The sequence below is a fragment of the Pteronotus mesoamericanus genome, unplaced genomic scaffold (genome assembly GCF_021234165.1).
Source record: "Pteronotus mesoamericanus isolate MK-2021 breed Mesoamerican mustached bat unplaced genomic scaffold, CSHL_Meso_final contig_68, whole genome shotgun sequence".
NCBI classification, from domain to species: Eukaryota; Metazoa; Chordata; class Mammalia; order Chiroptera; family Mormoopidae; genus Pteronotus; species Pteronotus mesoamericanus.
The window spans coordinates 31653818-31667806 of record NW_026555234.1 but is presented as its reverse complement, the minus strand read 5'-3'; the positions used below and the strand labels follow the sequence as shown (position 1 = coordinate 31667806).

Here is a 13989-nt window from a genome sequence, read left to right as displayed (position 1 = left end):
GACGTAAAATTTACCATTTTAACAATTTTCCAAGTGCCTCGTTCAGTGGCCTTAAATGCATCGCGTTGTTGTGCATTATCCCTCACCAGCGCCCATCCTCGGAACTTTTTCATCTTCCAGAAGTGAAACTTTGTACCCATTCAACAAAAACTCCCCCATTCCCTCCCCTCCAGAATTGGTTACCATGACTCTACTTTCTGTCTCTATAGTTTGACTCTTCTGGAAACCTAGAAAAGGGGGATTATTCGATGTTTGCCGTCTTGTGACTGGCTTCTTTCATATGAGTGCATTTCAAAATGTGAAAAACACTGGAAGGATCTGGTGAGCAACTTTCTCTGGGGCTCATGGTCCCCAAAAAGATCTCTAGTTGGGCATTGCTTGTCTTTTCACATAAGAAAAAAAAAACATCTCCTAACATGACCCACAATTATTAGAATTTCCTCTGTATGGGAATTAGCAAAGCACAAATGTTCTTTGAAGAGATATGAGGTATTTTCAACTAAGGATTAAAATGAGAAATTTAGAAACCTTTTGTCTCTTAAGCGGATTGTTCTATGAACTTTTCGGCCACGGTGCCCACTCTGGCAGGAAAGCAGCAGTGCGCTCCCCTCTGCTGGCAGCGATGTCCCTGTGCCACCTGTCCGCCTCTGATTTTGTCCACTTGCATCATCCTGTCCCTGGCATTCCTCAGGGCGTCCCTGGGTCTTGTTCCACATGAGCTACTCTCTTAGAACATTTAAGGTGCTTAGTAAAGTGTGAACAGTAATACCACAATTATATTGTAAGAGGAAATGTGGAAGCTGGTGTTTATCTTGGTTTCTGTCATGACCAGGGCAAGAGGGAGGCGCAGATATTTTTTCCTAAGGTCACATTCCTTAGGTCATGCATCTGAGTCTTTGTCTTTTGGGACATGCAGATTCTCTAACGTGGAAGGTCGCGTCCAAAGCCACGGTCTGGGCGCCATGCTCCACACATGGTTTCCATACCAATTGTGTCAGTGAACTCATCTTTCTCCCCAAGATGTTGAGCCAAATGCATCTAACTTGGGTTGTGGGTTGCCTCGGACCCTCTGTTATGGTTGGAGTTTAACTTATGATCCTCCTCTTCTCTGATTGACTGGAAGGAGGCGTGGCCAGAGGAAAAGGGAATAGGGAATCTATTTGTGACCTTTGCTGAAGGTTTTGTGCAGGGAGGAAAAGTATTGTCTGGAGGGAAGTAGGTCTGGGGTCAGAGGGGAGGTGGCTGTTGTAGGTGCTGGTGCAGAGCCAGGGCCACGTCTGGGGCTACACTGGGAAGCAGAGCTGAGGAGCATGAGGAGAAGGCCCTGGTACAGCTCCCTCCAAACATCACATTCCTGGGTTGTTGAAACGTACACATCCCTGTTTGGGAGCTCTATCAGTGTCCATTTGCTGCTGTAACAAGTGGGCACAAACCTAATGGCTTAAAACCACAAACACATGTTATCTTACAATTCTGAGGGTTCTAAGTCCACCCTGGATCTCAAGGTACTAACATCAAAGTGTGGGGAGGGCTAGTTCCTTTTGGCTCTAGGGGAGAATTGCTTTCCTTGCTTTTCGAGCTTCTGGGGGTCACCTTGGCTTCTGTCTCCTTTCTCTATCTTCAATGCCAGCAGCATGGAAGCATAGCCGTTGCCCCTTTCTCACTCTTTATCTCCTCACCACCCTCTGTTTCCATGGTCACCGTCTCCTCTGTGGCTCTGACCCGCCCACCGCCCTCTCACGAGGACACTGGCGATTGCATTGGGATCCACGCACTGCGTCCACCTGGGTAATCTAGGGTCCCCTCTTCACCCCAGCACCCTTACCTTCGGCACAACTGCAAATCCCTTTTGCCACATAAGGTAATATAGTCTCAGGTCCTGGGGATTAGGAGGTGGACGTCTTGGGGGTGGTCATTATCCTGCCCACCGTAGGACTTTTACAGGGAAAGGAGGAAAGAGAGAGAAGGAAATAAATGGGGTGCTTTCACCCAGCAGTTGCTCCTCGTCCCCTCATCTAGAACTGATTTGGGGGCAAGGAACATCCTTTTAAAAAACCGGGGTAAGATGGGCCATGGACCTGAGGGCAAGGCCAGAACAGAGGCGGGGCAGGGGAAGGGCTCGGAAGAGGTTTTTGGGGACTTTTGCGGTCCCCAGAAGGGAGATGCTGCAGCACATTCAGCGGCTCAGATGGGACTTTCATTCACTGTCCACGCAGGCGGCGTGACCCACACACCCAGAGGAGCCCTGGGGGGTCCCCTTGATGAACACTCAGCTGCTACTGCTGTGCACAGTGGGAAACAACAGGAAGGAAAGAACGCAAAACCAATTAATGTCGCCTCTATGAGCTGCGACCCTGAAGTCCGGCACAGGCCTGGGCTGCTCTCTGCGCAGGGAAACCCCCAGGCAGGAGGTGCGGCCTCGGCGCTTCTCTGGATCCTCTCCACACTTCAGCTTCCTAAGTAGGTTAAACCAACATTTCCAAAAATATGGTGTATATGTTAGTCATCAAATGCTTATTATACACTTCTCTCCTCCCAGCCTCTGGGCGTTTTATGGGCGAGGAGAGAGAATTTGGAGCTAATCCAGAACCTGACTCCACAGCCCTCTCGGACCGTAGACCTGGGCCGGCAGACCACCTCTTCGTTCCCTGAGAAGGGGTCTTAAGATTAACTAGTTACTATCTCTGGACTTCCGTGAACTGGGAACACTAAGAGGCAAGTGTTTTCCTTGCTTTTCTATATGAGGCTTCCAGGCTGGTGGCTGCCTGTAGGAGGGTATTGTCATATGTTCACCCTAGAAGGTAGCTTTGTTTATAAATTTTGCCTCTTGGTGTCATGATTTACATATAATGAATTAAAAAAAAATTCTTTGGCTTATGGCAGTATATGAATGTAAACTAGTCAGGCTGAGTCAACCTGGCATGGAGAACTTCGCATTGATTCTGGTTGAAAACCACCACCATTGCCATGTGACTGATAGGGACCCCCATGCGCCCTTCCGGTGTGCACAGCAAATCTTCCTAACTGAACTTCACAGGAAACTCCACACTTAGGTTTGTCTTCCTGTAAAGTGGGAATTTATTTCAGTGGGCTCCTTGAATACAAAGTTCTTGCAGAAATAATCACATCCAGGATGTTTCCATATTGTCTCAAAAAAAAAAAAAGGACACCAAATAGAGAAATGTTTTCCCCAAAGGCCAAGGTCCTTAGGACCACGCTAATGATAACGGTACACTTGAGTCAGGGAGACAGGCAGATGGCATCTCATCTGTAAACAAATACTGCCTGTTTTCTCCAGAATTTGTATCATTTGTAAACCTTGTTATCTAGCTACTTCAGATCTTTAGTTGAATGTAAATCTTTAAGTGAAATATTTAGGGCTGAGTGTGGCTATGCATGACTGGCTGCACCAGCAACTACTTGGATAACTGTTTCCGACTTGAGCCCTCCTATGTGAGTAAATCTGAGCATGCGAACTAATGTTTGGAATCTCCTGGCTAATTCTGTTGCCTTCTGCCCTCTTAGATGCTTGCAGACTCCCATCACATGGGTTTACTGCAAAGAATTCCCATGAGGTTGATGGGTTTGTCGAGCCAAATGGCAGCTTTCCTAACTGAAGGCTGCAGCAGACATAGCGGGGACACCGCAGAGGGCCAAGGCAATGCATCGTTCCTGACCCAGACTGTTGGAGGGTGGGTGGAGGAGGCAAAGCCTTGCCTTTCTAGAGTTTGAGTGGGAGTAATCGTAGGCTCAAGACTACATCCTTTTTGTGAATATCATCATCTGCATCTGTAATATTTATCAAGACCCACAATAGGCCAGGCCCTGAAAGAAAAATCTACACAAGCCATGATATCTGCCTCTGAGGAAATGATATTTTAAAGGTAAAAGAGAGAAGTCGAAAACACACACACACTGAATCTTTTCATAGCACAAGTCACTTTGCCCTTCAGCTTCTCTCTTAGGGCAGATAATAAAAATGGGAGATAATAAAGCTGACCCTTCTTAAGTATCTACTAGCGTGGATAAAGAAATCTTTGTTCAGTGTTTTGAAATCAACCCTGAATGGAAATGTGATGTAGTTGGCACACCTGACTGAAGGCTCTCGGGGTTATTTTCTTGATTAACTTTGGACCCAGTGTCCTGGAAGTTTCTTCTCCAAAGATCTATCCTGGAACCGCTCTTGAGCTATTACTTCTGTCAGGGGCCCTTTTCTGTACTGTGTTCAGTACAAGACAGGCTCAGTGAGCTGTTTCCAGTGCAGGGAGGATTTTACTGCTGGGCCGAAGGTCTACGGCAAGATCACGCTAGGAGAGGTGGGTAAGTTAGAAGTCTTGTTGGTCACTGCAGCCTGGCTCAACTTCTCCACTATAACTTTGACATATATCCTTCATCTGACTTTCCTACCCTGATCCCAACATTTTCCTGGCTTTACCTACTGGAGAGCCCCTCTTTGGCTCTCCTGGGCATGGGAGAAATGAGGCATTTTATTCCTGCATTACTTTTTGAGAGAATCATTGAATTTCCATCAGATTATACTCCAAAAAATTCTTTAAAGAAACAACATTCTCCTGGGCACTCATTCCCAGAAATTTTCCTTACCTTGTTTCTTTCTCCCTGGTCATTTATTAGCCATCTGTATAAATGCTTTACCCCTCCCCCCACCATGGCTCTTGTAAAGTTTGAAATTCTGTTTTGCTAACTTGTCTCTGATCAGGAGAGCTGGTCTAAATAATTGACTCTTTAACTGAGTCTAATTCTTTTCTATTCTACAACTGTTTATTATCAACTGCATTCCAGGTACTATGGTGAGGCTAGGATGGAGAACACTACCAATAGAACTCTTTCTTTCAAGGAGTTCCCTGTTGAGTGAAGAGAAAAGAGACCAAGAAAGAATAGGAGATGATAGGTGATACCTGAGTTGACAATTAAAAGGTAAATAGGATTTAGGCAACACCTAGTGTCAAGGATGAGGGTTAGGACTGTTGACTGGCAAGTAAGCTACAGAGAAACCCAGGGCCATTCAAAGGGAGATTTTTATCTCCAAGGAATTATATTAATTAGTATTACATCTGATGACAGGTAATAGAAAATTCAAGTTATATTGGTTTAACTATTAAAACTTTTCTTTTTCTTATTTACCTCATTTCTGGGGGTAGGAAGTCTATGATGTGGCTGTGATGCCATCAGCAATCCAGGATATTTCTGTATCCAGATTAGCTTTCATGCTCAAGTTTGTCACCTCATGGTCTCAAAATAGGTGCTTAAACTCTACCATCACATCCAAGTTTCAGGTAGAAGGAACCAGGTACGAAGAACAAGGCAGGAAGCACAAAATACAGTGTGCAGACTGACACTCCATTCCTTAAAAGAGCTTTCTGGGATGTCTCACCCAGTAATTTCTGCCCATACCTCACTTGCCAATACTGTATTACATGGCTACCCATTGGTGAGAGAAGTTAATTGCGTCAGCACCATGAACAAAACCTGGGTTCTGTTAAAAGGAAGAAGAGGAGATTGATATTGGATAGGCAGCCAGCAATTTTTTGCAATAGAGACATAGGCAACAACAAAAAACAATACATTCATATCCATTAATGAATTTTATCCTCTCAAAATGCAAAGAGGTGAAAGGGCAAGCATTCTTATTTTTTTGCAGAGACTTTGAGAAGCAACCTGACATGTCCAAGATGATCAGAAATGCAATCCAGTCCACTCCAGAACCCACAGCCTTTATTATATACAACGCTGCTTATAAGTTATCATCTATATAGATGAGCATGTCTCAGGACTCAGTGAAACTCCGTATTCTGGCAAAAAACTGTAACATGCCATGTCCCTGATGGTGCAGGAGGAAAAAAAGGACAAGAAGAGAACAACAAAGCATTTTGAGACAGGTGCTGAGCTGCCAGCTAGGCTCATTCACTACTATTAGTAATTATTATTAACAATATTTATAACAATAGCTAACACTCACTGAGCCCTTTGTTCTTTATAGGCATTATCTCATCCTACCTTCATAACAATACTATGAGTTAAGCCCTATTATTATTGTCTTTCCTTAGAGAAGGAAATGGAGGTTCAGGGAAGTTAAACAACATGTTCAGTGTCACACAGCTAGTATGTGGTAGATAGAGTTCAGGTTCAAACTCCAGCCTGTTTGACTCCAGCATCTAAATACCAAACCTGACTTTCTTTTTACTGCTCTTCACCAGCTTTTTCATTATTGCATACCAGACTTAAAGGGAATGGAATTCAAATTAGGGCCTCAACAAAACTAACACATGCCTTGCCTTGTCAAGGTTGCTTATCTTGAATGGAAACTGTAGAAGATAATTCTGCACATTCTAAGGGTGTACTGTATTTAATCTGTTTTGGACTTGCCTCAGGTAAGTCTGTATCTCTGTTGCCAAATTCCTGCTTCCTGCGTGGTTGATTGCAGTTGGTCTCATCCCGTAGATTTTGCTTTGATCTTCTTCCTCCCAAGTGCAGTTTGCTGTGGTTGCTTGGTTGTCATTAACGGAACTATCCCTTTGAGGCATTTCTATTAAGATTCAGGTCTTGAGTTGGCAAAGTGGATTTTCATCTTCTTAAATATAGAGCAGGAGAGGACTCCTGGGGGCTTCTGTGGCATCCCAGAGCTTAGGTCTGCAGAGAAGTCGTACTGTTACGTTAGATCGTACAGTCTAGAATCACAGGTCTTAAGGCTGGAAGACATGCTGTGGTCCAGGTTCTGCTGGACCAAGCAGATAAGGTATTGTTAGTTCCATTTCAAAGATGAGATGACTGAGGCTCAGGGACTTAAATGAAATGCCCAGGCCCTACAGCCAGTGTCAGCACTTATTTCAGTCGCTCGGGGGAGACGGAAGGATAGAGTGCCTTCTCTCCTTGCAGAACAGAAGCCTACGCATTCTTGGACAGAACTTCATATTTATCAAGGCTTTTTGTTTTCCTCAAGGAGAATACTTTTTAAAAATCAGGAAGGAAGCCATCACTTCTCTTATGTGTTAGTGCATTCGGGATAGTGGCAGCTAAACGACCTTAAATGCATCTTCTAAACATACACTTAGAGGTGGAGTTGGTTTGTATATCATACTAATATAAGCAATATATGAAGGCTAACTTTAAGCTCAAATCTCCAGCCTGTGTCCCCAAGATGCTAATTTCTTACAGCGTCCTCCTCTAGCAAGTTGGGGACCACTTTGGTTATGTGCTCATTCACAAACGTGCCATGCTGATGCCCTCTCCCAACACAGTTTAGCTTCCAGCCCATCTGCTCCCAGCCAGTGATGTAAATGTACCAGCTGCTTCTCAAGAACCAGTCGGCATCCTGCAGGAGGGGCAGGGCCCTTTCAGGGGCATCAGCCTGCTTGCTCTCAGCCTGAGCCCTCTCGCCTGCTATAGTGGGTCCCTCTGTTCTGCTGTTTCCCCATCTGAGAGTCAGAGGGTGCAGTCCTCTCACAGGCCCATGATTTATTTATCAGTGTGGCTCAGTTGAAGGGCTCTAAGTCAGATTCCTTATGATCTGATTGTGGAGACATGGCAAGGTTTGTTTAAAGGGGCTGGGCTGGGCTGGGCTGGGCCAGGCCGGGCCGGGCCCCTGCAGCCGACAGAGAAGGTGGCCAGGAAGAAATCAGCACACTGCCCGGAAAATGAAGGCTCTTCTGCTGCTGGTCCTGCCTTGGCTCAGCCCTGCCAACTACATTGACAATGTGGGCAACCTGCACTTCCTGTACTCAGAACTGTGAGTCCCCCTCTAATCATACCTGCCTGGGTTGGTGTGTCTGGTATGTTGGGGGTGGGACCTGAGTCAGTTCTCCTGGAGGCATGCCTGTTTAGAGAAATAAATGTCACATACACTGGATGCACTTGGACAAATCATCCTGCCAGGCATTTAAAGCGATGCTTAGCTCTCTGTGACTTCACAGAAAAACACCATCTTTCTGATGCGGTGCTTTCCCAACAAGGCATCCTTTTCCTGCTTCTGTGCCAACACAGCCTTTTTTTTTTTTTTTTGTACTCTGCTGTTTCTCAGATGGGTTTTCTCTTCCTTCCATAAATAGAACCTGAGCACAGAGCCCGCATGCACGGATCTGTAGCCCTTCTCGGGCGTTTCTCATTGCAGACAGCGATCATCCCTTTTTCATACCATTGGTCTCCATACTTGAAAACACAAAGAGTATCAGTACAGGGGGAAGATAACCCTAAGTGTAAAAAATATATATATACATTTTATTTCTATTTTTGATAATTATCAAACACATGAGAAAGCAGAACTGTGCAATGAACACCCATCCTCCTATCACCTAGATTTAATGATTGACATTTTGCCACCTTTGCCACATTTATTTATTCTTTACTGAACTGGTTTGGAGTAATTTGCAGTCATCGTAACATTTCAACCTCTAAATACTTGACTACGTGTCTCTAAAAAATAATGACATTTTTCTGCATGACCTATGTCTGTTTTATAAGAGGAAATGACTCATGTTCCCAATCTCTACAATGCTATTTTTCTGGCTCCTTTCGTTAATGAACTTTGAAAGAGGATTGCAGACGGATGTGAATAGCTTCTAGCAATCATATAAAATGTGCTGCTCTGTGTGCCTCAGTGTTTGAAGCATTTTACAAAAATGTATTTCTTCTTACTAACCAGACTGGTAAACACAGTGAGGGCCGGCTTGTGTGTAAATTAGAGTCAGTAAGCAAATGAACAGAGAGACCCTAAAAAGAGTTCTTAGAACCCAGACTAGAAAAGCTTGGCTGGACCCATTTACAGAGAGATACCCCAATCCCCATGAATCTGTGGCGATAACCAGGGCCCCTTTTATAATTAGCCAGAATAACCAATTTGTCAAGAACAGTAGATGCTCAATAAATGCTTGATAAATAGGGAAGGAACAAATTTCCGAGGTTCTTAGAGACAGACCATTCATTCTGAAGATTCTGCATTTCTGGATTTTCTGGTCCTCCCTTACTGGAACATAACCCTACTTTACCTTAGGTAAAGAAGCTTCATGGAGAAACTATCTGGCTTAATTCAAAATAGTGAGATCTTCTGGGGTAATAATGACATTGTGGAAGCTTTTCTAGAAAAATATACTATGGTAGAACTAATTGGCATTGTGAAAAGCCCCCTTCCTTTCTCTTGATGAATGCTGAAGTTGGTGTCTCTGACGCCCAAGCACCACTCCCAACTCCATAGCCTCTTCCCCACCTGCGATCCTTGTTAATTGCTGTGTTAGTTTCCTAGGGCTGCTAGAACACATTTGGTGGCCTAAAACTGCAGAAATTATTCCCTCACAGGTCTGGAGGGCAGAAGCTTGAAATCAGGTGTCCACAGGGCCAGGATTCCTGTAAACGCTCTAGGGGAGGATCCTGACCCCGCCTCTTCCAGCCTCTGGTGGTTCCAGGTATTCCTTGGTTTGTGGCCCTATAACTTCAACGTCTGCCTTTGTCTTCACATCATCTTCTCTTCCTCTATGTTCTCTCCAATTCTGTCTGTCTTCTCTTCTTATACGGACACCTGTCTTTGGATTTAAGGCTAACCACCTGGATGGATAATCCTGGATGATCTTAGCTTGAGATCTTCAGCTTAATTGCATCTGCAAGACCCTTTTTCCAAACACATCACAGTTTCCTGGTAGATCTTTGTTTTGGGGGCCACCATTCAATCCACTGCAAGTGCTACTGAGGAGCCTGTCCATTGAGTTACTTTTAGTTTTTTGCCTACTTGAAAAGAAGGCTCCCATACTGGCTTAACAGTTTTCTACAAATTTGTGAATCAAAGGCAACTTTTCTGTTGAATAACTGAGTTGGACCCAAGCAGTTTGTTCTTTCCAAAATGTGAAGCAATCGGGGAAGCATGGTGCCTGGAAGCTGTTGGGACGCTGTCCTCAAACTAATGGTTAGAACTTTCTGGGAAACTTCTAGTCGCCGGGGATGCTTTGTGAGGGAAGTCTGTGCAGCTCTTACCCGATGCTGCTGGTGATAATGAACTAATCAGTGAATTAAGGACACATTTCAGGTACTGTGGCAGGTGCTATAAGGAACATAGCAGTAAGAAATTAGGCACAGTACTCAGGTGGCAATCAAGGAGATGACAATCAAACTGAGAAGATAAAATGTGAATACATTAGGAAATATAAACAGTGACCCAAGGCATAAGAGGGCAAGTCTTTTTAAAAGGAGGGTAGGTAATAAGTTGAGAAGAGGTGGAGATTGTCTATTTCAGTTAAATAAATCAGGGAAAGCTTCTAGAGAAGTTGGGGGCTTGAGCTGGATCTTGAAGTAATTAGGGAGGGATTAGGCAAAATTGGGGATGGAAAGAGAAGGCATTTCAGGTAAGGTAAAGAGCACAGGCAAGCAGGTTGTGTGTGAGGTGGCTGTGGTTGTCACCAAAGCTCTGGAAAATGGCAACTGAGAGCAGCAGGTGGGACAGCCTGGTATGTTTGGCATTCTTGGGAGAGGGGCTCGGGTGGCGGCTGCGTGGCCCTGAGAAGAAGAGACCCTGCTCTCCCTGCCGCAGGCCGCTGGGGCCGGAGGCGGACACCCCTGGGGCCATTCTGTGGGCAGGCCCTGGGAAGCCCGTCTTCCTCCTCCGCCTTCCCCTGAGTGGGACTCTCTGTCTGAGTCCTGTTCCCTTGGGGGCCCAGCAGAAAACCTGCAGCTAATCTAATAAGTGGAGTCAAATTTTCCATGTGGCCTGGGGGGTCTTAAACTCAGATGCCTACGGAAACCAGGCAGGAGCTATTTAAACCTGTGAATCATTTGGCTATAAAAACCAAAGGAAGCGGTGGCCTCTGGTCAACTGCAGAGAAGGTTGTAGACATGGGGGTGGGCAAAAGTAGGTTAATAATAAATAATACAATAACTAATGATAAAAATACAAGAATAGACTGTTTCACCTACTCACAACTGAAAACTACTTTGCCCACTCCTGAGTATATAATATATAATGTCGTAAGGCCTTCAAATTCAATTTAACACAAAATATAAGAACACCGTGTCTGATCTGACTTTAGCCTTGAGAGGCCAGTAGTTTATGCCCACTGCTACCAGGTGCCATGACTCAGAGAAGAGTGAGTTCCCCCGGTGAAACCTAAAACCAGAGTATTTGGTGTGCAGCCGCAATCCACAGGTCAGGGGGCAGGGCGTCTGGGGTTGATCTTTGGAACTGCAAAGAGCCTGCGATAGGGTAAAGGCAATGCTGCCTTTCCCTGCAAACCCTCACCCCTGACTCCCACAAACTTTTTCTCAATTTTCTAGACCCCAAAGCGAGTTTAGGAACTAGACTTTCACTCTTACGGGCGTGAGCACGGATACCACCTTCTCATCTCTCTGGACCTAACTTACAGCCCCACATAGGACACAGCTTTGGGGAGTAGCCCTTGGAGCAGCTTGGGTTCTGAGGACAACCCACGTTAGAACAGAGGGCTGGGTGTGGGTTTTAAAATGCAGATGCTTGGGCTCTAAATCAAACCTAAGAACAAAAATCTTGGGGGAGGCCTTCATGTTGCTGCTGAGGTTCCCCAGGTGATGCTTATGGGGCCCGTCCTATTTTCATGCCGAACACGTTCCCCAGGTGATCCTTATGGGGCACTACAAGGTAAGAGCAGTTAGATGGAGCTCAGATGCCGCTCACCTTGACTTCCCCTATGGAGCAGCCTCGCTCTGCTCTCTGCATGTCCTCTGTGCTGTGTGCCGGCAGCAGCCTTCATGTTTGTCTCTTCTGCCAGGTCAGTGCCTATGGGGAGAGCTTGGGAGGTATTAATGCCTGTTTATCCAACTTCTGCACAGTTCAGACTTAAGTGGAGCTGAGTGAGATGAATTTGTCTCATACCTTGGCCAGTTCGTAAATGTTGCAAGCAGTAGTCAAGGGCACCCTCATTTGGATTCTGTGGGAGGGACTGTTTCCTTGCTGGTAACGTGCAGGCTAGTCTCATCTCAGGTGCTGTGGGATGCAGCACTGTGTTCAGATAACTGAGCTGGTCACTGCTCTGGTCAGCGATCTCCTGTGGCTTTTGTGACATTTCTTTAAATATTTGGTTTAGTAAGAATTCTGGAGAAAAGCTTAGTTTGGTGGGGTGACAAGATACATTTTGTGGAATCTCTCAAAATGACATTTACAGAAAATTGAAAAGGTGTATCATCTTTCCCCCACCTTGCAAATTTCTAGCCCTTGCTGCCTTCTCATTTGTGTGTCGTATGGTCACTACTGTGCTTATGCCAGTGGCGTAAAGTCTGAATTTTGAGTGGGTGCATAGTAAGTGGGAGCCCTATCTTTCAAAGTAGATAACGGTCCTTTGTTTTAGGGACCCAGTTATCAACAAGACCACCAGGCAGGATCGCTGAAGGATGAGAGGTCCCTGGTCCATAGCTGGTGCTACCGCCATAGCTGCGTGGCTTCTCAGAAAGTCAGGAAATGCTGGCTCCCTTTCTAGCTTACAGTCAAATATTTTGGATTTGTAAATGTCATTACTGTGAACAGTATTCATGCTAGTATCTGGAGAGAAAAATTACACTAAGATACAAGTTCTAAGTCGGGAAGTTTTATTCCCGCTGGAGTTTTGTGCTCAGAAAATTAAGATGAGTGGCCCTGAATTTGAACTTGAATCATTTAGATCTGCGGAAGAACAAGGGCTCCTGCAGAAACTGGAAGAGCACAGGGGTTAGGAGGTAACCCTGTGTGTGTCTTTCCTGGGAACTGGGGTGGGGCCCCGAAGTCAAAGGCACAGGCACCAACCATGTGTCTTAAGCCCGCAAGTCCAACCACCTACCTCCCTTGGAGAACTTTCGCAAACCAGCCTGCACAACACACCTCTGACAAACTGCGCTGTCATTTTGCAGCAACAATATGCACTTTGGGGCTCACAGGCCAGAGAGAATCTCAGCTCACGCCCAGCTGGACATTCCAGACTTCAAGGAAGAAGGCTGCTTGCCTTAATTTTATAGACAGTTCTTTCAGCCCTGGCCCGACTTCTCAGTTTCCCCTCACCTAGGTCAAGGCCTAGCCTCAGTAACCTCATTTTCTCCCTGATGACTTCAGGCATCCTTGGCCCAGGTGTTGGGCCACGAACTACATGACTTGGGGAAGCATCTTTTTAAAAAGCTTTGTACTACACAGAGATCCACACAGGAACGTCTAGATTGTGGCAGTTGAATTCTTTCTGGCGTAAATGAGGAGAGGGGGGATGAGTGCGGGACAGTGGGGTCCCTCAGCATCCATTTCCTCCTCACTTCATTTTCACTGTGTTAACTACTCCCAATACTTCTGTCGACAGGAGTGTCCAAACCTGTAGAGAAATTTTATGAGTTTATTTGAGCCAAACTGATGACAATTGCTGGGAAGCAGAATCTCAACAGATTGAGAAAATACTCTGGAGAATGGCAGTTGTGCAGCATATTTTATGCATTAGAATCAAAAGAGGAGATATAGGGAGGTTCCATGAAAGCCCTTGGTGGTAGATTAAGGGGGCTGGATAAAAGGGAAATCTCTGGGATTGGATAAAAAGTAAAATGGAGAGACGCATACTTCTTTTACAATGGTGGGTACAGGATAGTTAACAATGAACATTTACAGGACCGAGATGGTATGTGGGGAACAAGATGACAATGAGAGGTTCCGTGGTCTCCTGTTCTGGTACCTGGGTGTGCCGTGAGGGGTCTGGGAAAGATGACTCTGAGATTCCAAGGGTATCTCCTGAGATTTCAAGTGCATGTTTTCTTAGATGAAAAAAGACAGTAAGTAGGCTCGGTTAAGGTAAAGATTGACTTTCCTTAAGGAAGCTGCAGGCCCAGGATTTGACTACCCACCATGACTTTCTTTTAGTTAGGACTGTTTATGCTCAGATCATCCTGTGTGGTTATTTCTGGTCTCTGGGTCTGTGCGGCCCATGCAGGCTTCCCCTGAGCTTGTCAGGTTTACTACGTGGCTGCCTTTCCATACATGTTCCAAGTTTAAACCAACAGGGTGAGCTCTATGGATTT

At 45.4% G+C, this 13989-nt stretch overlaps 1 protein-coding gene across 2 annotated transcripts in view; it reads left to right on the top strand.

Moving 5' to 3' along the window:
• LNX1 (ligand of numb-protein X 1) overlaps positions 1-13989 on the top strand; it is a 104740-nt gene that overhangs the window by 16984 nt on the left and 73767 nt on the right. The window contains exon 1 of one of the 2 annotated variants that reach the window (XM_054582164.1): positions 7625-7744. The exons of the other annotated variant lie outside the window; for it this stretch is intronic. Coding sequence (XP_054438139.1) covers positions 7653-7744 — 92 coding nt within the window. The 5' untranslated portion in view covers positions 7625-7652. Of the gene's footprint in view, positions 1-7624; positions 7745-13989 lie in introns of those variants that run through there. 2 annotated transcript variants of the gene reach the window in all.